This window comes from Salmo trutta, chromosome 19 (assembly GCF_901001165.1).
Source record: "Salmo trutta chromosome 19, fSalTru1.1, whole genome shotgun sequence".
NCBI classification, from domain to species: Eukaryota; Metazoa; Chordata; class Actinopteri; order Salmoniformes; family Salmonidae; genus Salmo; species Salmo trutta.
In genome coordinates, this window is record NC_042975.1 from 18,152,836 (window position 1) to 18,177,757 (window position 24,922).

At 40.7% G+C, this 24,922-nt stretch overlaps 1 protein-coding gene across 1 annotated transcript; it reads left to right on the forward strand.

Moving 5' to 3' along the window:
- The first annotated feature begins 1,617 nt into the window (after nt 1-1,617).
- Nucleotides 1,618-24,452, forward strand: castor2 (cytosolic arginine sensor for mTORC1 subunit 2). The gene is made up of 9 exons (XM_029699936.1): nt 1,618-2,020; nt 14,518-14,588; nt 15,782-15,975; nt 18,028-18,160; nt 19,406-19,529; nt 19,865-19,975; nt 20,864-20,946; nt 21,208-21,302; nt 21,432-24,452. Exons 1-9 carry the CDS (start codon nt 1,905-1,907, stop codon nt 21,495-21,497), a joined length of 993 nt encoding a protein of 330 aa, XP_029555796.1. The 5' UTR covers nt 1,618-1,904; the 3' UTR covers nt 21,498-24,452.
- Nucleotides 24,453-24,922: the final 470 nt, after the last annotated feature.

A 24,922-nucleotide genomic window follows, 5' to 3' on the forward strand; every position in this document is an offset into this window, starting at 1 on the left:
AGTATGTGCTTTCCTACCCACTATCTACGAAATAGCAGTAAGTTGATGGTGATTGAGATGGAACTTACACTGCATGAAATGACATCATCACCTATACAAGTCTGTCCTCCCACCTGCAGGTTCAAAGAATGTGACCTGAGAAAACATCATAGTTAAAGCTCCTGAGTGGCGCAACGGTCTAAGGCACTGCTTCTCAGTGCTAGAAGCGTCACTACAGACAACCTGGTTCGATTCCAGGCTGTATCACAACCGGCTGTGATTGGACCAGCGTTGTCCGGGTTTGTCTGGTGTAGGCCGTCATTGTAAATAAGAATTTGTTCTTAACTGACTTGCCTAGTTAAATTAAAAAATGTTAAGCGTACCTGTATTTGCCTTTGAAGAGATACTCTTCAAAGATGTCTGAATGTTGCGCTCTACCAAGCACAATGGAACCACTGTCCAGGGGGATTTCTGACATCATTGGTGATTATGATTTAGTCAGTTTCTTTGCACACAGAATACCATGAATAACTCATTTGTACGTTCTGTTGCCTCAGTCTTTGGATTTCTGTCAAAAATAAATCATAGAAAAGCTCATTTGTGGGCACAATTCCACCACCTTCAAAATCGGTCAGTGCTATCAGGGATCCTTGGGATGTATCTACCCTAAATCCTAAACATTTAAAATGTCAACTTCAATCAGGTAGGGAAGTCCCAAGGATCCCGGATAGCACAGACCCTTCAAAATCTCGGTCTGGTAGGTAGTAAGGTCAGGGTTCAAATACTCTTTCAAGATCTTGTTTACCTAATGGCATCATCACCATTGTCATTTACCAATGCATTGACTGACCAGGCCATGAATTCTGAACCTCCATTGAGTGATGCTCTGAGTGGAATCCCATACATCAGGTTACTTGTTTCTTTGTGTTCAACATTAAACTCTTATCATGCTGCTATCTGCTTTGGGGAGCTGATGAACTATACATCAAAAGAACGTGAGTATGGTGATTGAGTTAACAGGGTCCCATTGTTAAAGTTGCAAATGTATAATGTGTCAGAGGCTGTCAGACATCAAGTGTGCTGTCCCCCCAGTTCTGGCTATCAACCAGGCTACCCTGCAACTCTGATTACTGTAATAAGCCTACTTTAATTGTAAATTGTATTTATGAGGAGAGGGAAATTAGTCTTCCGTCTTTCAATGCAACCCCCTACAAAATCTTAACCTTATAAGTAGGCCACCTATAGGACCAAAACCTGTGTGAGTAACTGAAAGCAAACAGTTCATGAATTTCAGATGGAGATAGGTAAGTATATAAGACATGTATGGACAGTGGACAGGCCATTAATGTCCTAGCGATGACAGTTTTTGGACATTACGGGCACAGATGTAGTAGGCCTATCTTGCAAGGTTGATATGTAAGATGTCTGGGGTTTGTCCTCAGACATGTTAATGCATTACAAATCATGCATATACAAAACTGAAACAAAATACTTAATTTGTCATATTTTACATTGTCCCTGTATTTGCTCAATGATGGCCCTGCCATGACGCCATAGGAAATGTGAAACTACATGTCCCAACATGCCCGTGTGGCAAAGCAGGTCCTCCCCTTCTTTTGAGTGGCAAGTTGTTTGTTTCACTGTTACCAGCTGCTGGACTATTCCAATCCCTGTCGGAGAGAATACACGGGGACCGACAGTCCTTCTCTTCCTCCCCGTTTACCTCATTGTGATTCTTTTATTACACCCTGCTTCTATTTTACCTCTCTTTCACTCTTATCCTAAGTGGATAACTTGTCCTTCTCCCTCCCTTGCTTTCTGCTACGTTTCACGGTTTTTATAAGCTATATATGTGTATTTATTTGTTTTTTATTAGAAACGATATACATTAATATCTTAGATGTTCCTCAAATGAGAAGACGCAAATGATGGAGTTGCATATTTTAGAACACAGCTTGAAAGTAGCGAGTATAGCAAAAGAGGGCATTCAGATTTGCACTCACGGATTAATCAAACTCGCCTTCTTGCCCTCTAAAACAAGGTAAGTAGCTTTATATATATATATATATATATATATATATATATATATACAAAAATATTATTCAATCCGATACAATAAAGAAAATGAATCATTCTAAATATGTTATTGGACAGTAACGTTATTGCAAACTAATTGCGCGACTAGATACAATGTTGCCGATCGTTGTGGCAAAGCTGTCCAATTGCAGTTCTGTTTTAGCTTTCAATGAAAATGCATGCTCTGTTTTTGCAGGAGTCAATGAGTGCTGACAGTATTCTTTAAATTCAGTATGTTGTTTTGCATTGTCATTTTTTTCAGCTTTTGTGCTTTTGTAGTCCGGTCGACGTGAAGGGGTGTGTAGGCTACGTGCTTATGCTGCGTTCATGTCCTGTCGGAAACTCGGAAATCTACTTGCTTACTTGTAGAAAGATGAAACCAGAGATACTGGATATAATGAGGCTTATGACTCCGCCCTAACAATGGAATTCGTTTTCCACAGACCGGAACGTCGGGCTGTCAAGCTCCCGCCTATTCCTCTCTTTGGTTTGGTGGATACATCTTATTTTAATATTTTTTTTATAATCGAAGAGGGGTGTTGACATCAACCGCCTGTATTCAATGGAGAGTGAGAAGCTATGCTAGCCTCATGAATATGCATAGACAATCTCGAATTTCAACAAGGACTACTCCAATATATTTTTTTCTCAGTTGTCAAGTGCCTCTCACTTATTTTATTTAACCCTTATTTTACCAGGTAAATTGACTGAGAACACATTCTCATTTACAGCAACGACCTGGGGAATAGTTACGGGGGGGATGAATGCGCCAATTGGAAGCAGTACACGTATCAAAATGGCAATTCATTTTAATCGTGACTAAATTCAACACTTTCTCCACCCCATACAAAAACTCAGTTGCTTAATAATTAATGATCTGCTTAATGTGTACAGATTATGGGGTCGGAGTTAACCCTCTTGCTTCACCTCTTCTGCCTTGTTCATGAGCTAGTCAGAACTAATAAACTCAAATTTACGGTTGTTGTTATACGTGCTGCGTTCAACCAGTTAACAAGTCGTACATTTCCTACTTCCGACAAGCACTTGAACGCGGCATTCCTCTCTGATACAGGAGTTTCCCACTTGGGAAGGAGAATTGACCAATAAATACCTCTACGCAAATAATTCTGTTCATTTTAACTCGGAGGTCCCGAGTTTCCCACAGAACGTGAACGCGACATTGCAGCTCTGCGGTGTTGTTTTTTCGCTGTGTGTAGGTGTAAAATTAAATGAGGTGAGGTGGTTGCTTTAAATCAAACTTGAACCGGCGGCGTGAGCCATTTATGTTGTTCGCGATGATGCCGAATATATAATTTGCAATGTTGCAATCATGATTTGGTTAGCTAGCCATTCTATCTGTTGCTGGAGATGTGAATGCTGTCCCGGTGGTTGTGTTTCTGACTACAGCCTTTTTCGGTTTTAAATACATTGAATAGGTTATAATTAGGAGACAACAATAACGCTGTATATTTTTTCCTCCTATTAATTTCACCTGGCATGATGAGGATAGGGCAGGTTATCTGTAGATTATCTTCTGTAAACCTATTGCAAAAGTTATACTTACATGATGGAATGCCACTTATCAATAGGCTACTCTAACCTAAACTTCGTTAGTGCAGTTTTCCTCAAGACCTATTCTTATCACTGCAATTTTGGCTGCATCTGTGAGAAATGGGCCTACAGGTCAATAATATAACAGTTTTGCATTCCAACAAAGATCTTGGGATCCTTGCTCTTATAACTGCACCAGGACACAAGTTGAAGGCAAGTATATTTTAGTGACACATTAATGACACATGGGGTTGAAAAGGCCATTGGCTAACCTATGTTTACCAAGCTCTCCTCCACCTTTCAGTGACCTTTTTACATGTGCTGTGGTGACCCCTGAAAAATACTTGAAAATGAGGCAGAGTTCCACAGAATGCAGTATAAATGTTTGTTGCATCACACAGCTTGGGAGCGTAAAACATGCATTTAGGTTCACATTTTGCAGTGGTATGGTCTTCCGGAAATGTATATAGAAACCATGTCCCACAACCTTTGTTGTGTAGATACAGCTTTGTCTGAATAGAAAAGATGAGTACCGTGTAATTTCCTGGTTTTAGTCGGTGCTTATTTTTTCCATTCATTTGGTGTGGAGGCATATAGCTGGATCTACACAACCGATGTCGTGGGACGTGGTTTCAACTTGACTACTTTAGAGGTATTATAACGTCTGACAAACTATGATTTGAAAGTGTAATGACCCTTAAGGCAGTGTTTAAAAATGCAGATAAAGATACTGATAACCCATACTCTCTCCACTAAGTAAAACAGCAGTTATAGTATAGAAACAAGAAGACAGACAACATTTTGAAAGATCTTATTTCCTGATGCCCAGACAGAACTGAATTAAAATAGATGTATCTGTCATTAAACATAGCCTGTGGTTTCCCCTCATATCTTGGAAGTGTTTCATTGCTTCCATTGTTGGCAGACAGAGCTGGATGCACCAAGTTGGTCTGTTTTCAGAACATTGTTTGGCCTCAAGTGGGATCAGGAAATCTTTGATCGGCTTCATCTGAGATTTGGGCCTTGTTGCAGCTGTCATTTCATAGCATTTATATCATTTGGGAGTCACTAATAGATTTGCATATTGAGTTTTTATATCTGCTGTCCCTCCCGTCACATACAGTACTGATTGTGTCCAATTTCGAGTTAAGTAATGGAAGGTTGTTAATTGCTCATGGGTTTTCTAACAGCCTGAATCAAACTCATTTAGAAGCTCCCTGTGAAGTGCCTTGCATTCATGTAGAATGTAAGTCGTGCTGACTAAATGTGGAGGCAAACAAACACAAGGCGCTGGCTTGGAAGCTGCTTGCCACCTAGAATGTTGTTGATGATCTTCTCCCTAAATGTGCTGTCTCACTGTTGACAATCCTGTCTTATATATATATATATATATACAGTGCCATGAAAAATTATTTCATTTTCTCTACTTTTGCATGTTTTTGATACTGAATGTTATCAGATCTTCAACCAAAACCTAATATTATAAAGGGAACCTGAGTAAACAAATAACACAAATTACATACTTATTTCATTTATTTAATAAACAAAGTTGCAACACCCAGTGCTCCTGTGTGAAAAAGTAATTGCTCCCTTACACTCAATAACTGGTTGTGCCACCTTTAGCTGCAATGACTCCAACCAAACACTTGTTGTAGTTCTTGATCAGTCTCTCACATCGCTGTGGAGTAATTTTGGCCCACTCTTCCATGCAGAACTGCCAGGCATAATGGGGCCCATGTCATCCAAAAAGTTGATACTTTTGACTCCTCTGTCCATAGAACATTCATCCAAGAGTTTTGATGGTCATCCAGGTGCTGTTTGGCAAACTTGAGTAAACTTTTTGGACGACATGGGTCCTGTTATGCCTGGCAAAAACCAAACACTGCATTTCACAGTAAAACCTCATACCAATGGTCAAGCGTGGTGGGAGTGTGATGGTTTGGGGATGCTTTACAGCCTCAGGACCTGGATGACTTTCCTTAGTAGAAGGAACCACGAATGCTGCTCTGTATCAGACAATTCTACAGGAGAATGTCAGGCCATCCGTCTGTGAGCTGAAGCTGAAGCGCAGCTGGGTTATGCCTCAAGACAATGATCCAAAACACACAATCGAGTCAACATGAAAATGTCTAAAAAGCCACAAATTTTTAGTTTTGGAATGGCCTAGTTAAAGTCCAGACCTAATCCCAATTGAGATGTTGTGGCAGGACTTGAAACAAGCAGTTCATGCTTTAAAACTCATAAATGTCGCTGAGTTAAAGCAGTTCGGCATGCAAGAGTGGGCCAAAATTCCTCCACAGTGATGTGAGAGACTGATCAACAACTACAGGAAGCATTTTGTAGCAGTCATTGCAGCTAAAGGTGGCACAACCAGTTATTGTGTGTAACATGCTGTCGAGACTGGGCATGCTCATGCACCATCGCGCACATGTTGATTTTGTACATCCACACCAGATGCAATCTAGATATGCAGGTTGAAATATCAAAATGAACTCTGAACCAACTATGTTCATTTGGGGACAGGTCAAAACACATTACACATTCATGAACATTTAGCTAGCTAGCTTGCTGTTGCTAGCTAATTTATCCAGGGATATAAACATTGGGTTGTTAATTTACCTGAAATGCACAAGGTCCTTTTTTTCTGGATCTTTGTAGAATTTTGACCCATTTTGAGTCACAAAATCGTGTGTTCTCTACTCCAACAAGGGGAAACTAATCGTTTCTAGTAATCTCTCCTCCTTCAGTAGTAGTGGACTTTATATGTTGGCAACCAACTTTAAGGTGCATTACCACCACTGACTGGAGTCTGGACATGAGTTCATTTTTCAATCACCCACGCGGGTATATGCTCCTAAAAACCATTTACATTTAAGTCATTTAGCAGACACTCTTATCCAGAGCGACATACAAATTGGTGCATTCACCTTATGATATCCAGTGGAACAACCACTCTACAATAGTGCATCTAAATCTTTTAGGGGGGGGGGGGGTTGGAAGGATTACTTTATCCTAGGTATTCCTTAAAGAGGTGGGGTTTCAGGTGTCTCCGGAAGGTGGTGATTGACTCCGCTGTCCTGGCGTCGTGAGGGAGCTTGTTCCACCATAGGGGTGCCAGAGCAGCAAACAGTTTTGACTGGGCTGAGCGGGAACTGTGCTTCCGCAGAGGTAGGGGGGCCAGCAGGCCAGAGGTGGATGAGCGCAGTGCCCTCGTTTGGGTGTAGGGACTGATCAGACCAATGAGGAGATGAGAGAGGCGGGACTGCAGCGCATCACGCATCAAAAATAGAACCAAGTTCTATTTTAGCGCCTGGCTACGCAGACTTGTGAGCAGTTTAGATTAAATGATTGAATAACATGTATGTGTACATTTATTTTGCAACGCTCGCATACACAACGCAAGCGATGTGGTCAGCATGTAAGGGGGCAATTACTTTTTCACACAGGGGAATTGGGTGTTGCATAACTTTGTTAATTAAGTAAATAAAATAAGTATACCTTTTTTTTGCTATTTGTAAACACCGGTTCCCTTTATCTAATAGTAGGTTTTGGTTGAAGATCTGATAATTCAGTATACAAAAATATGCAAAAATAGAGAATCAGAAAGGGGGCAAATTCTTTTTCACCCCACTGTACAAAAGAGATTAGATGATATTAAGCAAAAATAATTTGATATGAAAATCCAGTAACTGAATCTCAGAAGGTATGTTGTTGGTCTATGGCAAAACATATCCTGATGTCTCCAAAAGAGACATGGTAATCTTCGTAGTACTTTACTGTTACATATTCATTCCAGCAGGAAGCCTTGGGTAAGTTACGGAATTGCACTGAGACTTCGATTTTTCACTTTAAAATATCCTAAACAAAAACCATTGATTTCAAAGTTTAATAAACCAACAACTCTATGCATAATGAATACATTGAACATTTTACAGTAAAAACATAATAAAAAATAAAACTAACATTTACTGGATTAACTGTGCAGATGCCAAAGTTTGGTAACAGAAAAAATTATTCCTTGTGCATAGAGTTGTCTGATTCGTTAAACTTTTAAATCAATGGTTTTTGTTAGGCATACATTTTTAAGTGGAAAATCTGAGTCTCAGTGCAATTCCATTATTGTGGAATTTCCTTAACCTGTTGAGGACAGACGTTCCGCTAGCGGAACCCCGTTCTGCCTGTGGAACCCCTAGCCAACAGCCAATGGCATCACACGGCACGAAATACAAAACCAACTAAAATACCACAATTCAATTTTCTCAAACAATCAACTATTTTACACCATTTTAAAGATAAGACACTCGTTAATCTAACCACATTGTCCGATTTCAAAAAGGCTTTACAGCGAAAGCAAAACATTAGATTATGTTAGTAGAGTACATAGACACAAATAATCACATAGCCATTTTCCAAGCAAGCATATATGTCACATAAACCCAAACCACAGCTAAATGCAGCACTAACCTTTGATGATCTTCACCAGATGACACTCCTAGGACATTGTTATACAATACATGCATGTTTTGTTCAATCAAGTTCATATTTATATCAAAAACCAGTTTTTTACATTAGCATGTGTAACAGTGTAGGTTCCGTCCCTCTCTTCGCCCGAACCCGGGCTCCTTGCACACATCAACAACTGACACCCACCGAAGCATTGTTACCCATCGTGCCACAAAAGCCGCGGAACCCTACTTCAAGTCTCAGAGTGAGTGACGTCACTGATTGAAATGCTATTAGCGCGCACCACCGCTAACTAACTAGCCATTTCACATCGGTTACACTCACCCCCCCTTTGACCTCCTCCTTTTTCCGCAGCAACCAATGATCCGGGTCAACAGCATCAATGTAACAGTGTAGGTTCCGTCCCTCTCTTCGCCCCAACCTGGGCTCGAACCAGGGACCCTTGCACACATCAACAACTGACACCCCACTAAGCATCGTTACCCATCGCGCCACAAAAGCTGCGGCCCTTGTAACGCAAGGGGAAACCCTACTTCAAGTCTCAGAGCGAGTGACGTCACTGATTGAAATGCTATTAGCGCGCACCACCGCTAACTAACTAGCCATTTCACATCGGTTACACATGTGATGTTCAGAACTAGCATACCCACCGAAAACTTCCGGTGAATTTACTCAATTACTCATGATAAACGTTGACAAAATACATAACAATTATTTTAAGAATTATAGATACAGAACTCCTTTATGCAATCGCTATGTCCGATTTTAAAATAGCTTTTTGGCGAAAGCACATTTTGCAATATTCTGAGTACATAGCTCGGCCATCACAGGCTAGCTAATTTGACACCCACCAAGTTTGGGGCTCACTAAACTCAGAATTACTATTAGAAAAATTGGATTACCTTTGCTGTTCTTCGTCAGAATGCACTCCCAGGACTTCTACTTCAACAACAAATGTTGTTGTGGTTCCAAATAATCCATCGTTATATCCAAATACCTCCGTTTTGTTCGTGCGTTCAGGTCACTATCCGAAGGGTAACGCGCAAACGCATTTCGTGACAAAAAAATTCTAAATATTCCATTACTGTACTTAGAAGCATGTCAAACGCTGTTTAAAATCAATTTTTATGCTATTTTTCTCGTAAAATAGCGATAATATTCCAACTGGGCAACGTTGTATTCATTCAAAGGCTGAAAGAAAAAAATGGAGAAGTCTCGTGACCGCGCATCTCAGTCTCACTGTCCCCAGGCTGACCACTTACAAACTCTGCTGCTGTACTTTGCCCAGAGACAGCAGACACACCATTCCACTTTCTGGCGGCTTTAGAGAGCCAATGGAAGCCTTAGAAAGTGTCACGTTACAGCACAGATGCTGTAATGTCGATAGAGATGCAACAGAAGGACAACACATTGTCAGACAGGGCACTTCCTGTATGGAATCTTCTCAGGTTTTGGCCTGCCATATGAGTTCTGTTATACTCACAGACACCATTCAAACAATTTTAGAAACTTTAGAGTGTTTTCTATCAAAATCTACTAATTCTATGCATATTCTAGTTTCTGGGCAGGAGTAGTAACCAGATTAAATCGGGTACGTTTTTTATCCGGCCGTGAAAATACTGCCCCCTATCCCAAAGAAGTTTTAAGGTAGGTTGTTTCTGAGGGAGCTTGCACTGTGAGAGCATTTGCTTGAAAAGAAAAATCTAGGTAAAGAAAGACATTTGATTTGAATGGAAGCATCCTTTTTGCTATTCATATTTGAACATGAAATCAGCTGGTGGTGAATTACCCCTATCTAACCAATTCTTAATGAGCAATGCGTGAAACTCGAAGTACAAAATTATTTTCAAGAGGACACGGCCATGTTGAATTATCCCTCGGAGTCATCTAACGTTTCAAGTCAAAAGCAGAGATCAAGTTACAAATGTTTGTTCTGATGGCAGTTTCCAGGTACATGCATCAAGAGCAATGAGGTAGACAAACTTCAAAACGGCACTCTCTAAAGTCTACCGTTAGCTCAGCATCCTTTCATCATCTCAAAACCTTCAATTGAAAACACAAATCCCATAGTGGTAAAGCGCCAAGTCAATACTGAAGGTGAATCTAATCTGAAGTCTCCTTTAATGGCAGTGAGGCGCCCTTTCTCCATGCATATGTATTAGTAATGCTCTCCACCATGCCAGCCCAAGGACACTCGAAATGATATGACACAACAGCAGGAGAGGTTTGGGAGTGGGACAAGTAGGCCAGTCGAGTATTTAGGAGATGACGCACGCCATCATCAAATAAATGACTCATGGCATCAGACTCGCTGCTTTCCACAATCAACAAGTATCATGGTACCCCTTGATTGAAAGAGAGGTTTGGGTGGATCGGACAAACATTGCTCTTCTCTCCCAGAATCGTGAGCTGGTTCAGGTTTTATGATCGGCATAATAGTCTGCAGCAGGTGCTGGCAGTCTCAACTCAAGGTCCATGTATTTTATTTGGGCATGTTTGCATAGGGGCATTTATATCAAAGAAACCATAAGCTAAAAAAAACTGAAGGCCCCTTACACTTCAGTGTGATGCAAAATGCATAGCGCATAAAATTAAAAAGGTATTATTCATCCTTATCAGACAGGTTTTTACCTGGATGATACATTGGAGATATATAAGACAAGTACTGGAAACAATAGAACACTATGAAAAATCTGGGAAACAGGGCCTGGTATTCATAGCTGATTTTGAAAAGGCCTTTGATAAAGTACCACTAGAATTTCTATATAAATGCCTTGACTATTTTGGAGAATCTCTTATACAATGGGTTAAAGTTATGTATAGTTACCACAGGTGTAAAATGGTAAATAATGGCTACTTATCAAAAAGTATTAAACTGTCGGAGTAAAACCAGGTTTTCCACTATCGGCATATCTATTTATTATGGCCATCGAAATGTTAGCTATTAAAATCAGTTCCAACAATAATATCATGGGACTAGAAATCCAGGGCTTAAAATCAAAGGTGTCATTGTACACCGACAACTCATGTTTTCTTTTAAATCTGCAATCTGGATCCCTCCACAGCCTCATAGAGGATCTAGATAATTTCTCTAACCTCTCTGGATTACAACCAAACTATGATAAGTGTATCATATTACGTATTGGAATAAAAAATATATATAACTTTTACATTACCATGACATTTATCAATAAAATGGTCTGACGGTGAAGTGGACATACTTGGTATTCATATCTCACTAGAATACATTTTTATAGAAAGTTAGCAAAAATGAATAAGATCTTGATACCATGGAACGGTAAATACCTGTCTATTTGTGGAAAAATTACCCTGATTAATTATTTTGTCATATCCCAGTTTACCTATTTGTACTTATGGCCCTGCCTACACCGAACAACTTTTAAAAATGTATTATTATATTAGCAAAAAATATCCACTTTATTTAGCACAGCAAGCCAGACAAAATTAAACAGACCTATTTATATAATTAGTATGAGTTTGGAGGGCAAAAAATATTCAATATTAAAGCATTGAACCTCTCACTAAAGGCTTCAGCCATACAAAAGGTATACTTAAATCAGAACTGCAGATTAGTTAAATTGCCTTTTCCCCTTTATCCAGATTACAACCTCTCACTTTATTTCATTTTCAAATAACCGAATCTCCAAAATATTGTTATTTTAAAACAAGCCATAGAAAGCTGGTTGTAATTTCAGTTTCATCCACCAGAAAAGATAGAACAAATATTATGGTTAAACTCAAATATACTAATTGATGAAAAAAAACGACATTATTTATAATAAAAATGTATTATTTTTGTTAATTATATCATAAAAAGGACTGGTGGAGTTATGTCACACATGGAGCTAACTATTTTTTTTGATAAATAAAAAAAGTATACCAGTTACATTTAAGGACCAACAAATGTACAGCTGCGCCATACTGGTTGCAAAATAGTTGGAAAGAGATTTTTGATGTGCTGATTCCATAGCACATGGTTTATGAACTGATACACAAAACAACTCCTGATTCAAAACACAGTTTTTCAATTTAAAAATGATTATAAAAAATTATTGCAACCTTATTGCAACCAATAGAATGTTATGTATATGGGGGATATAATCATCCCAACTCTGCAAATTTTGCTGCGAAGAGACAACCATTAGATCACTTGTTTTGGTAGGACTAAAGGGAAAAATGGAAAACTATGGTCAAATGTACATGTCTGTAAAATGTATAAGTTGGAAGTATAAAATCGAAGTATTGTTGTCCATTAGTTTACTCCAATTAGGGGGCAGGTGGTAGGGTTAGGGGAAAATAATAAAGAAGGAAAATATATATAAAAATACAATATCGGGCATTGGAAATTATGCAAACAATTACATTGATAGAACCTGCAATATATTAAAGCTGATCTATCCCTAATAAAATATCTATATTTTTTTGAAGACCCATAAGTACCATGTGAGGTTTGTAGGAACATATCAAATTGGGTGTCAAATGAAAGCTAAGAGTCTATATTTTTGGGAAATTAATTTAGTAATTTAGCAGACACTCATCTGGAGGGAGAATAATGAAAGTTCAGTGATTTTACTGACTGATATCAAATTTGTTTGTGAATTATTAAGTGCTTAAAACTCGTAATTTCGTAATTTCTGCAACTGAATTGGCTACAATGGGAAGTTATAATAGTCAAAAACCATAGTTGGGTCACCTGCTACTGTCCTCCCTTTCACTAGCATACCATTCTGTTGTCTGGTGGTCAAACCAAGAGTATTAAAACGGTCTGAGTCTGGACATTCTCTGTCTGTCTCTGTCTCTGTCTCTGTCTGTCTCTCTCTGTCTCTCTCTCTCTCTCTCTGTGTCTCTGTCTCTCTCGTTAATGTCACTTCTCCCAGATCTTACTGACACCTACCCATGAGCCCACTCTGTACTTTTACTGTAACCAGCATCCTCACCCACTGAGCACTGACCAATACTGGATGTCCATGGACGTTGACATTTGGCCAGTCCACCCTGGCCTTGATGTTAACGCCCACAGACGGACCGGACTGAACCAAATCTGAACCTATCATAAACATATGTTTCACAAGTTTGGATAGCACAGTGACTAGAGTACAGTGCACTACAATACGGTGAGTAGAGTATTGTACTGTACTCGACCGTACTGAACTATACCTTACTGAACTCTACTGTACTGTAATACCCTACTCTGCTATGCTGTGTTGTACTGTACTTTGATGTCCAAACTTGTGAAACATGAGGAGAATGACATTCATATCCATAATTTAGCATTTCTGTGTAGTACAGATCAGGGACCCATGTTGTAATTCTGTTACCGTAATTCTGTTACTGGGTGTAAATCCACCACTTACTGTAGTTCAACAACCAAAATAGATTTTTTTCAAACTCAAGGTGTCATGTCATAGCTGACACCCCATTCTTTCTGCAGATATCTTTGAATCTTAATTCAGAGAAGATATTTAAACGTTTTGGGAAAATGTGGTCACATTAAAACCTGAGGGAGATTTTACTGTAATTCCATTACCAAAGTTTGCATCTGCACAGTTATTCAACTAAATTAGTTTTTGTGTTTTTCAGTGGAAATTTGTTATAAATAGTCCTTGTGCATAGAGTTGATCAACTTTGAAATCAATGTTTTTTGTTTGGCATACATTTAAAGAGAAAAAACTGAGTCGATCCGTAATTCCGTTAACGTGGAATTGCCGCTAGATGGATGCATGGAGCGAAAATATTCAAAAACATCTCTGGTTTTGCAATTCCTGTGGCAACGAGGTTTGCACAACAGTATGGAGCTCCTATCACCGATTACTGATGGATGAAATGAAAGAGATAGCTGGGCTTACTTCGATCTGAGCAAAACCATGGTGTATTTCTGTGTTGTCTCGATGACCTGATGGGCCTCAAATATAGTCCATCATTATGTCATTAAATATGGTGATAAAGAAGATATTCAGACTTGTGATCAGACAGATTGGCTGCACTGAGTGTATGGATGTGTTGCTTGCTTTCCACAAAAGGAACTTCGTGGGCCATGTGGGGTCAAACAGATTTTTGGAGGCTGATGACATTAGAGGCTTTACGGAAGTTTAGTTTCTAATTGTTAACCTCAATTTTTTCAGTTGTGACTGAATGGTTCATATACACATAGGCATATTATGTAACATAAAAAAAGTTACTCATGAAACCACACACTACTTAAGGCGAACAATATGCTTTTGCTCATTTGCGTTGTCCAATGAGGTACTTTCTTGGTATTTAGGGGACCCCTTTTTGCTTATTGCCTGCAAGCAGCTTTCAATAACTCCTTTCCATTTAAATAACTGAACTGAGATAATCAATATGTTCTGTTGAAACTAACTGGTTATTTACAAGTAGCATAATGAACCATGTTATTCAATGTGAAACCTCCTTTATCGTTTCCAGATGCAAGTTTTTCAGTTTGACGGAGACTCCGGAGGATTATACCATTATCGTCGATGAGGAAGGCTTCAAAGGTGGGTTTTGTGGTCGCTACCTCTGGATCTTTAGCAGGATGGTAAATCATGAAAACATGTGTAGCCCTATGATTTTCGGGCAGTGCTATCCAGAATCCTTGGGACAAATTAGGCTTTAGAAGTGTTGTTGCATGCCTTCCTAACCGTTACCCATTGTACATTTCAACTTCCCAGGGATCCCAGACAGTAAGGACCTATGCTTTCTTTAATTCCTCATATCTTGACTCGATGCCAATGTTTGACTACATATTGCTACATCAGTTCTGCCCGCTGTTCCATTATGGATTTTTACATTTTTAATTTAACCTTTATTTAACTTGGCAAGTCAGTTAAGAATAAATTCTTATATACAATGACGGCCTGGGAACAGTGTTCAAGGTCAGAACGACAGATTCTTACCTTCTCAGCTCGGGGTTTCGATCTAGCATTCTTTCGGTTACTGGCCCAACGCTCTAACCACTAGGCTACCTGCCGCCCCGGTTAACAGAGGCCAAGCTGTCACTGGCTTGGTTTTGTGGTTGAGTGATGAATCCATGTCATTATAGTCTGGTTTTCAGGGTGACCCTCGTTGGTCACCATGGATACTAGAAGCTCTGTGTTGTGAAACAGTTGCAGGTATTCTACTGTAGGTAGATTGTCTGGAAGTTTATATTGTGCTCATCTGTATGCATGTACTTTCCTTTGCTGCGTTGAGGCTTCAAGTACTTGTTGTTTGGTTTTGTTTTCGTGCCAGTGCATGAAAATGGCCGCACACACATTTAGCTCTATATTGAGACTGTTGACATAGCTTTCGCTATTAATCTATGCTCAGTGGTAAATGTTTTACCCTGAGTGATTTATAAGCTAATTTACTAACCACAATGAAGACTCTCTTGAAGGTGACTTGTTTAACTAAGTTATTATTGTTTTTTAGGATGAAATAAGCATGGTCAGTCTAGTGATATTTCATTGTTCTCAGCAGTGGAGTCAGGCCTTTTTCCAAGTCAGACCCCTCTCATATTAATGGCACCCAGGCTTGACAATGCCTCATCCAGCTCATCAGCGGAGGAGAATGTCAAACAATCATACGTAAAATAAGAGACATTGAGTCCGGCGATGCCGTTAGCGCCTCATTTATCGCTAAGGGGACCGCTGACAGACAGACACATCCATCTGGGGCCACACTAATGCGTAATTTTCTTGTCCCCTTTCAGAACTGCCCGAGTCGGAGCACCTTAGTGTCGCCGAGGCCACGTGGTTGGCTCTCAACGTGGTGTCGGGGGGCGGGAGCGCCACCAACTCTCAACCAATCGGAGTCACCAAAATAGCCAAGTCTGTCATTGCCCCCCTGGCAGACCACAACATCTCTGTGTTTATGCTGTCCACCTATCAGACTGACTTTATCTTGGTGAGTGCTGTTCCACTACAGACCTCTCTTAAGTGTAATTTATAACCTATCTAGTGCGCAACTCAAGAACTACTAATAGCTGGTCAAAATGGTGATCCATTGTAGATGTGGGCAGCCCCTCAATTACAAACATGAGCAAGTACCCAGGATTGCCGTTTGCATTCTTGCATTGCGTACATACTGTATAAATTAGGCTTTAGAAGTCTTGTTGCATGCCTTCCTCAACTTCCCAAGGAACACATGCAAGATATCAGCCAGCCAATTGGCCATTGTTATGAGCACCTTGTAGCGGCGCCCTTCTCCCTTCACATGTTATTGATACTCACATTTAGTTTGAGGACCTATTTGTCAGCTTAGCTGCTTATTCCTGTAAGTATTACTGAACATGGTCATTTGCCTTACCTGTTAAGTTACCAGTGGTATGAAGGTAGCCTACTCTTAAATATACCAGTAGATAATCGAAAATAGCTTACGGAACAGGCCATTTTAATCAAGTATGCCCTCACTTGTACTTTGTGGCCTGTGAGTGTTTTTCCATTTTGCTCAACATGAAAAGACAACAGCAGCGGATCTACAGTACCACCCTGGGCGGCACTTTTGCTTTGAGAGGAATCTTTTCATTTTGTCGAAGTTGCTTAATCACACCAGTCCTTTCTCATGCCAGGCCTTTTTGGCTATAGGGAGTATTTGTATTACCCTGCTACTAAAAGGGGGTGGGGGGGAAATACACAAGGTCTGCTGAATAACCAACCGGTGCCTGTGTATGGAAATAATTGTTAACAAAAATGGAAATGTTGATAATCTGGCAGTAGTTATGTAAAGAGGATCAGCCTCAGCTCAGTCTCTTGCTGGAATTCCCGGTAACATTCATGGCCACTGTTCTCCCTCCACGCCAGCTGCTCCCAACCACGGCCTAATCACTGTCTGTAAAGAAATGAAGGAAACAACTTGCGTCTCTCTCATCGGTCTCTCTCTTTCTCTCTGCCTAATGTCTGTCTATTTGTCTGTCTCAATCATGTCCCTCTCACTTTGCCTCAATCTCTCTGTCTGTCTGTTTGTCTTGTCTCACTCACTCTTTCTCTCCATTTCTATCCTGCATGCTCTCGTTCCCTCCCACTGTGTCTGATTGTATTTGAGGGTCTGAGCCAGGCTGAAGGCCTCTTTTTTATTTTTTTTTTATTTTTTTAAATCTGGTGTTGTATTATGATTATTTGCGTTACATAAACGGTGGGACCCAACCCAAATGAAGAAAGCCTTAAGTAACCTGACTTTGTCTGACTCAACCACCCTAGAGGAGTTAGAGGCCAGCTTCTCACAGGAGGCTTCACATTTTGTTTACATCCTCAATGCAACTCAAATAAGGGTTTAGTCAGGGGGAGAGGAGATGGATGAGTTTCTGTCAGGATCCGGCAGAACAGCCCCCATGGGGATGGAATCAGTCCGTCATGTCCAAATGTACAGTTCTTCAGGGAAGGAGGCACAGAGTTCAGTCGGGGAGAGCACAATTTTGGGGGAATGGACACACAGTAGCTTTGCATTAGGCCCATATAATGGAGACCTCTTTGGGGCATTTCATTTCACGTTGAAATTGTATTTTAAAGCAGAAGACCGTCTCCAGCTTTTTAGCATTGCATTCCTTTGGGAGGTTGTTTTCCCAAGCCTTTTGCTAGTCAGATATACCTGCTTGGAATGCTTGATTAACATTTGCTGTACCCACAGGCCCATCTCTTTAGTTACCCTTGAAGTGTTCCGATAAGCAAAATGCAGAAGCTCTTGAGTTCTTTTGAAATTTCACTGAATAGTTTTCTATTGGGACTCCATAGTTTATTTCCCCTGATAAGTGCAGTTTCAAATTGTGTTTGAAGTGCAAATATGAGTTACTTTCTGACGTAATTGAATCAGCCAGTTGGAAAGACCGTCTTCACCTGCTGTTCAAATGCTATTTCACGTTTCTATAAAACGTTTTTGTTTTTCCCTGTTGTAACAAGTTTGTGTTGTGCTTTGGTTGAGGCTGAGTTGTTGATGGCGTAGTGGTTGTGTTGTGTTCATCAGGTTCGAGAGCGGGACCTGCCCATGGTCATGCACACCCTGTCTTCTGAGTTCACCCTGCTGAGAGTGATCAACGGAGAGACCGTGGCCGCCAACAGCCTGGGAGTCACCAACGGCTTTGTCAAGCCTAAACTCGGTAGGCCAGGAGTGTCAAACTCATTCCATGGAGGACCTAGTGTCTGCAGGTTTTTGGTTTTTCCATTCAATTAAGACCTAGACAACCAGGTGAGGGGAGTTCCTTACTAATCAGTGACCTTAATTCATCAATCAAGTACAAGGGAGGAGCGAAAACCCGCAGACACTCGGCCCTCCGTGGAATGAGTTTGACAGTGGGGTAGGCACACAATACTTTTATTCCCCTTTTCACACTCATGTGGACACAAACTTTACTGGCTCGGTTAGTTACTTTTCACATTTTCCTTTCCTTTACAGTTCGAGCCCCTATGGGACATGTGTAACCAGGCCAGCACATCTAGACTCAGTAGTCTGAAAAGGCTATTGGATTTAGATACAGTAACGCACACTCTGTTTCAGGTTATGCATTGGGGTTTCTGTGATACAAATGGAAATGTATTCATCCCCTGAATGAGAATATTGCAGCAACTCCCTAATATGAATGAGAATATTGCAGAGACTCCCTGATATGAATGAGAATATTGCAGAGACTCCCTGATATGAATGAGAATATTGCAGAGACTCCCTGATATGAATGAGAATATTGCAGAGACTCCCTGATATGAATGAGAATATTGCAGAGACTCCCTGATATGAATGAGAATATTGCAGAGACTCCCTGATATGAATGAGAATATTGCAGCGACTCCCTGATATGAATGAGAATATTGCAGAGACTCCCTGATATGAATGAGAATATTGCAGATACTCCCTGATATGAATTGGCTGTTTTGCTGCAGCCTGTCAAACCTTGAATTGAACAATCCATATTTGGTAAGAGTATGTCAATCCAACACGCGCTGTCAAGGTTCTTCCCCAGAACAGAACCTGAGAACACAGTATGATATGGCAAGCAGAACAGCAAGGGCCAGCCCCAGGCATAAGCGACATAAGCGGTTGCTTATAAGCCCATGGGCTCATTTTACATTTGTCATTTAGCAGACAGACACTCTTATCCAGAGCGACTTACAGTAGTCAGTGCGTACATTTTCGTTCTGATACCCCATGGGAATCTAACGACCCTGGCGTTGCAAGCACCATGCTCTACCAACTGAGCCACACGGGACCACATTTTGTTGTCGAGATTTGTAAATCTCTTTAGGTGACATATTTGATGGGTAGTATGAATCCCCCCCAAAAATATTAGCATATATGTTCACAACTGCCAGTATCATATTAATAAGAACATGTTTTTGCTCTCTCTCAGTGCCCCGTCCCATCATCCACCCTCTGTCCAGCCCCAGTAACATGTTCTGTGTGACCAGCCTGGACCCAGACACACTGCCCTCGGTGGCCACCCTGCTCATGGACGTCATGTTTTACTCAGGCGGGTAAGAACCCACTCCTCAGCACTCCTCCTGTTTTACATAAGGCTGTCACCAGAGGCCATCTGCTGTCTCTTTTTAAGAGACCATCATACACACACACTGCCACAGGAACACTTAGCTGCTCCGTTCAGACAATTTGTTTTAGGAAGTCTAGAACCTGGAAGAGGGTTAGACTTAAGCAAGGGCTGTCATAGGATGGTTATGCTGCTGTTATGATTAGACTTTAAAGGTGTAGAAAGGTTTGACTAGCAGACCACTCGGTGACCAGGTTGGAATGGACAGGACCAAATGTAGTTGAAAGATTGGACAGACTTGAATCTCAGTACTTTCTATTCCAGCATGAAGGAGCCTGGGGCGTCTAGCGAGGACTCTGGACACATCCGCTTCTTCTCCTTCTCTCTGATTGAGGGCTACATCTCTCTGGTCATGGACGAGCAAACCACACCACGGTAGGTGCTCTCCTGTGGTACCGCCATTTAGAAGAAAAGAAAACACATGGTTATGGTGTCTATCACCATCAGAAAGGCACAACTGCTATGTCAAGTTGCTGTTTCGTGTCATTTGTGGACAAGTTGTTTGCTGCTGGGTTGTTAAGAAACAAACATAGAAGATCATAGAAAGTTTATTTGGAAAGAAGTTAATGTAAAGTTGACAGCCGTTACAGGTGTCACTTGTGTGGTAACCCGAACAGCTGCATTACTAATCACGTGGATTGAACTAAAGGATTACAGTACCACTACATTAGTAGCTATTTTATCATGGGCTTGTCCTACATTGGCGAGGTATCCCTTATATGGGTCAGTTTTGTCTCCAAGCTAAGAAGGGGGACAATATGTGAACCAAGATTTTAGTACTTCCGAAGTAATGTATTTTTCACCATAGCATGTAGGACAGGGATGATCAACTAGATAAATAATTTGTAGACTGCAAATTGACCGCAAGAAGCCCAAACAGATATAATATTTGAATAAAACATCATTTCAAACCTTGCTTACATTTATCTACGATCTCATCCATCTCTTTATTTTGCGTGGGAATACTTTGCAACAGATTCTTCCTAAATTAAAAATACTTGGAGCTGATTTCCTGGTGTTTTTAGTATTTTATGTCTAACAGAAATTCCATCCACCAGTTGGGGAACCCTGATGTAGGGCAACCACTGGCCTACAATCTGAATTTGACCAAATCGCTGAATTTAACACAAAAAGATGTATTCACTGTTTTCTGAAATCTTTGAATACATCTGATGTGAGAGGTACATTAAATAATATCTTTAAATGTTACTTGCTATAGATTGAATGAGTGTGTGCATTAATTTTCTAATTTCTTCAAACCAGGTTTCCAAACAATGTCCTCTTCACTAGTGCTTCAGGGGAGCTTTGGAAAATGGTACGCATTGGAGGACAGCCTTTAGGATTTGGTAAGTAAGACAGTTGTGGTTGTCTCTGTTTGGTTTCCACAGGTCTTCCACATGTTAGTCAGATCTCTGTGCAGAGTGCACATCACCAAGAGACACTGTTTGATGCGAGTGTAATTTGGCTAAGATTAGTAAAAACACACTGTGATGCCAATTCGAATATTACTTGGCAATGTGAATACATTAAACGCCCAGATACGCCCTGTCTAAAATAATTCTGATATTCATGGATATCTGTTCTTTATTCTCATTGGCTTGTGTCAGACGAGTGTGGAATCGTGGCTCAAATATCGGAACCCCTGGCGACTGCTGACATTCCAGCTTATTACATCAGTACCTTCAAGTTCGACCATGCCCTGGTGAGTGATGGTTTACAACTCTACACCCTCTCTGTATCGCTCTCTCTGTTTGTATGGTAAATTGTAGGGGTCAGTTTAAACTGGCGCTTTTGGAATAAAGACTTAACCCCACCCTCCTGTCTCTCATAGGTCCCAGAAGAAAACATCCAGAGTGTGATTGGAGCATTGAGGACCAATGAGAGCGCAGGACAGTGAATGGGAGGTGGGAAGAGACAGTGGAACTAGCGAGCCCTGTGCCCTCACACCCACACCTTGATTTATCATGTCAAACTCATCTTTTTTTTTAAGTGCCAAGAGCGTATCAGTGGACTGCTGCGGGGGGTGGTTCTGGGAACAGGGTAATGTAAAGCTTGGGTGGTGTAGATGGGGTACAAGGGAGGGACGGTTCGTGTGTGTAGGGATGCTTTTGTTCAGCGATCAGCAACAAGCCCCTCCTATTCTGAGACATTGCCAACTACGCAACCCTACCCACCACCTCACCCCCTTGACCATCCACTCTTACCCCAAACAACATCCACTTCTTTGGGGACCCAAAGCTTGAGTGACTGCAGTGTTTTTTTCCCCCTCTCGCTCTTTTTCTTTCTCCTTTCCCTCATACCATTTCACCATGGCAACGCGGCCTACTAAGTTTGGGCCTATCTCTTCGACACCAGCCCGGAATGCTGCGACCCGGCCCTCACCTTTTACTTTGGCACCCACGCGGCCCATGACAGCCTATACTGGTGCTTTAGTATACCACACTTTCCTTCCAAACTTTGCAGTTTCTCGCAAGCTGCTCTTCCCATAACAACCATACTGTATTAGTTACCAGTCCTCCCCATAACAACCATATTGTATTAGTTACCAATCCTCCCCATAACAACCATACTGTATTAGTTACCAGTCCTCCCCATAACAACCATACTGTATTAGTTACCAGTCCTCCCCATAACAACCATACTGTATTAGTTACCAGTCCTCCCCATAACAACCATACTGTATTAGTTACCAGTCCTCCCCATAACAACCATACTGTATTAGTTACCAGTCCTCCCCATAACAACCATACTGTATTAGTTACCAGTCCTCGCCATAACAACCATACAGTATTAGTTAGCAGTCCTCCCCATAACAACCGTACTGTATTAGTTACCAGTCCTCCCCTTATGGAAAGAGAATGTTCTCTACAAACAATTATCAAGATTTCCATTATTCTTATTATTTATTTTTCTCAGTGCCAAGTCGTTTTAAAGACCAATGCCTTGTCTAACGCTCAGTGTGTTTGCACTTGAAGGTGACATTTCTGAGTTGTCGTTGGTAGTGACACGACATAGTGTGGTTTTGTTTTTACAAGTTATTGAATAAGCTTTTAATGTCAAGTCCTGATGAAATTCTCATTATGGAAACTCTTCTTAAAGTAATCCATTTCGGGGCTAGAGTTCTCATTGAAATGCCATTTAGCTGAATGCTAGCAAATAGATTGCAGGGACTGAGGCAAGATGTATGTCAATGGTCCTAAACTCTGGTGACCTGGAAAGCAGATAAGATTTGTCAGATAGGAAAATGAAAGATTCTGGTGTTGAGCGTTAAATTACATTTACTGACAAATCACAGAGCCACTGTTATGTAGAACATATCATATAAATAACATTCTAGTGGGCTATATATATAAGCCAGTTTTCATGTAGTATCGGTCGTTTTGGGAGAAGTAGGTTATCGTTTTGCATCATGTGCCAGACCATGCCTGACACTAAACCAGCCCTTTACCACACAAACTAGTAGAATAAGGATAAGTGGTGGGGGAATGTTGGTTGGGTTGTGGATCATTGAACCAGCCCTGCAACCCTGGTCAGTTTAGGCCTTCAGCTCCCCTCCCTCCCCCTCCCTCCCTCCCTCCCTCCTACCTCGCCCCCTGCCCCCCCCCCCTCACCCCAGTCTGCACTTTAATACAGGTCCATCCTGCTGTACTGATGTGAAAACGGGGAAGACTATTTTACCCTTGAAGGATTCTCTTGAGAAGGTGAGACTATATTGGTCTTAATGCATTGGTGTTATATTTTTTTTGGTCCGCACCAAGAAAAAGCTTGCTTCATCAGTTAGCTTTGATTAGCAGAAACCATGTAGCTATTAATCAGTGTTAAAAACATAAAAGGGTGATATAAAAAGAAATATTGCTTTTGCTTTCATGTTCTAGTGTTTGGTTTCTCAAGGCCTTCCTGTCATCAGTACTGTTTTCTTTTTGTCTGTCTTCATTTCTAACATTGGTCCCCCAGACCCATTGCATATTCAAATTTCATCATCTCACCATTATCCTAATTTAGACTTAATATGATGGATTCTGAAAGGAACTTGCAGATTTCAGCAATAATGTGATTTTTATATTGAAATCATTGGTTGATTTACATTGATTCAGTATGTGATGAGCTGGAATGTAAACTCCTATGCATGGGGTCTTGGGGGACTGCTGTTGGAGCAGTTGTTTTGCTAGATGCTGTACTACAATCTCTATTATTGGCTTTTTAGTCCAGCATTTTTTTAAATTCCTTGGCAGGGCTAGGTTTCCAACTTCAATGCACCCGCTAATAAAGAATCAAAAGTGATAGATTGAAGTGGCCAAACTGTGGGACAGAATCATTCCTATTACTTACAATGTACCTTGCTTATCAAGAATCAATCATTTTTAAGAATGAAATCAGCCAAGGCAGATGTGAGTCTTAAAAGGACACTGTGATGGAGAAAAATGCAACAGTGGATTTTTACTTTGTCGCCCTATAAACAGACAAGACGGGATTCAAACAAACCACAATGCGAAATCGGCGATGGCTTTATCTATCTCTTCCATGATGACGCATTTGTTAGCTTTAGCTTCTAAGATTTGTCTGCCATTTTAAAATGTTCTCGCTAATCATACTAATTCGCTAAAAAAGTTTGCTAAAGGTGGGAGAAAATATTCTGTAGTCATGATCAACCGCACCCCTCACTACAATTGTCTTTTAAAGACAATTTCCCTTAAATCAAGTGCAGTGCGACCACTGCACGTTGCGGTTTGTTTGAATCCTGGCCAAACACTTACATTTTACCTCTTTGTTGAAGGCGTCTTGCAGTGCAATAACATTGTGGTCTGACATTGGTATTACAAATAAAGCTTGTATTCTATACTTGAAGTGCAACTAAACCTCCATATCACAGTCACACCTATTGTTGGTCGTTTTAACCCAGGTGTCTGCCATAACTTGTTTGACCAAGGTCTCAATTTAATCCGTATTGCGTAAATACATGAAATTTAAATAATGAAATTTAAAGGCAATGTTCCCGCTTTCAAGGTAAATATTGAAATTACTTTTTTAAAATTCAACATCTGCGATACGGATTGAATCTAGCTCCAAATCACTTAATCCAAGTATTGACACCTCTAGATTGATCGCTGTCCTCACCATTGCTGCAAATAGGAACAGCTGAGAACACATTCTAAAGAAAAGTCACAGAAGGGTGGTCTCTGTATTATTTAACCTGTGCAAACAAACTAGAGAACACACAGTTCCTTCTGACTTGCAGTGGGAGGCTAACTATACAACGCCATTACCTTTTTACTGCTTAAACACATAGGTGGAGGAGGTGCATTGTTAGAGGGCGCGTTCAGC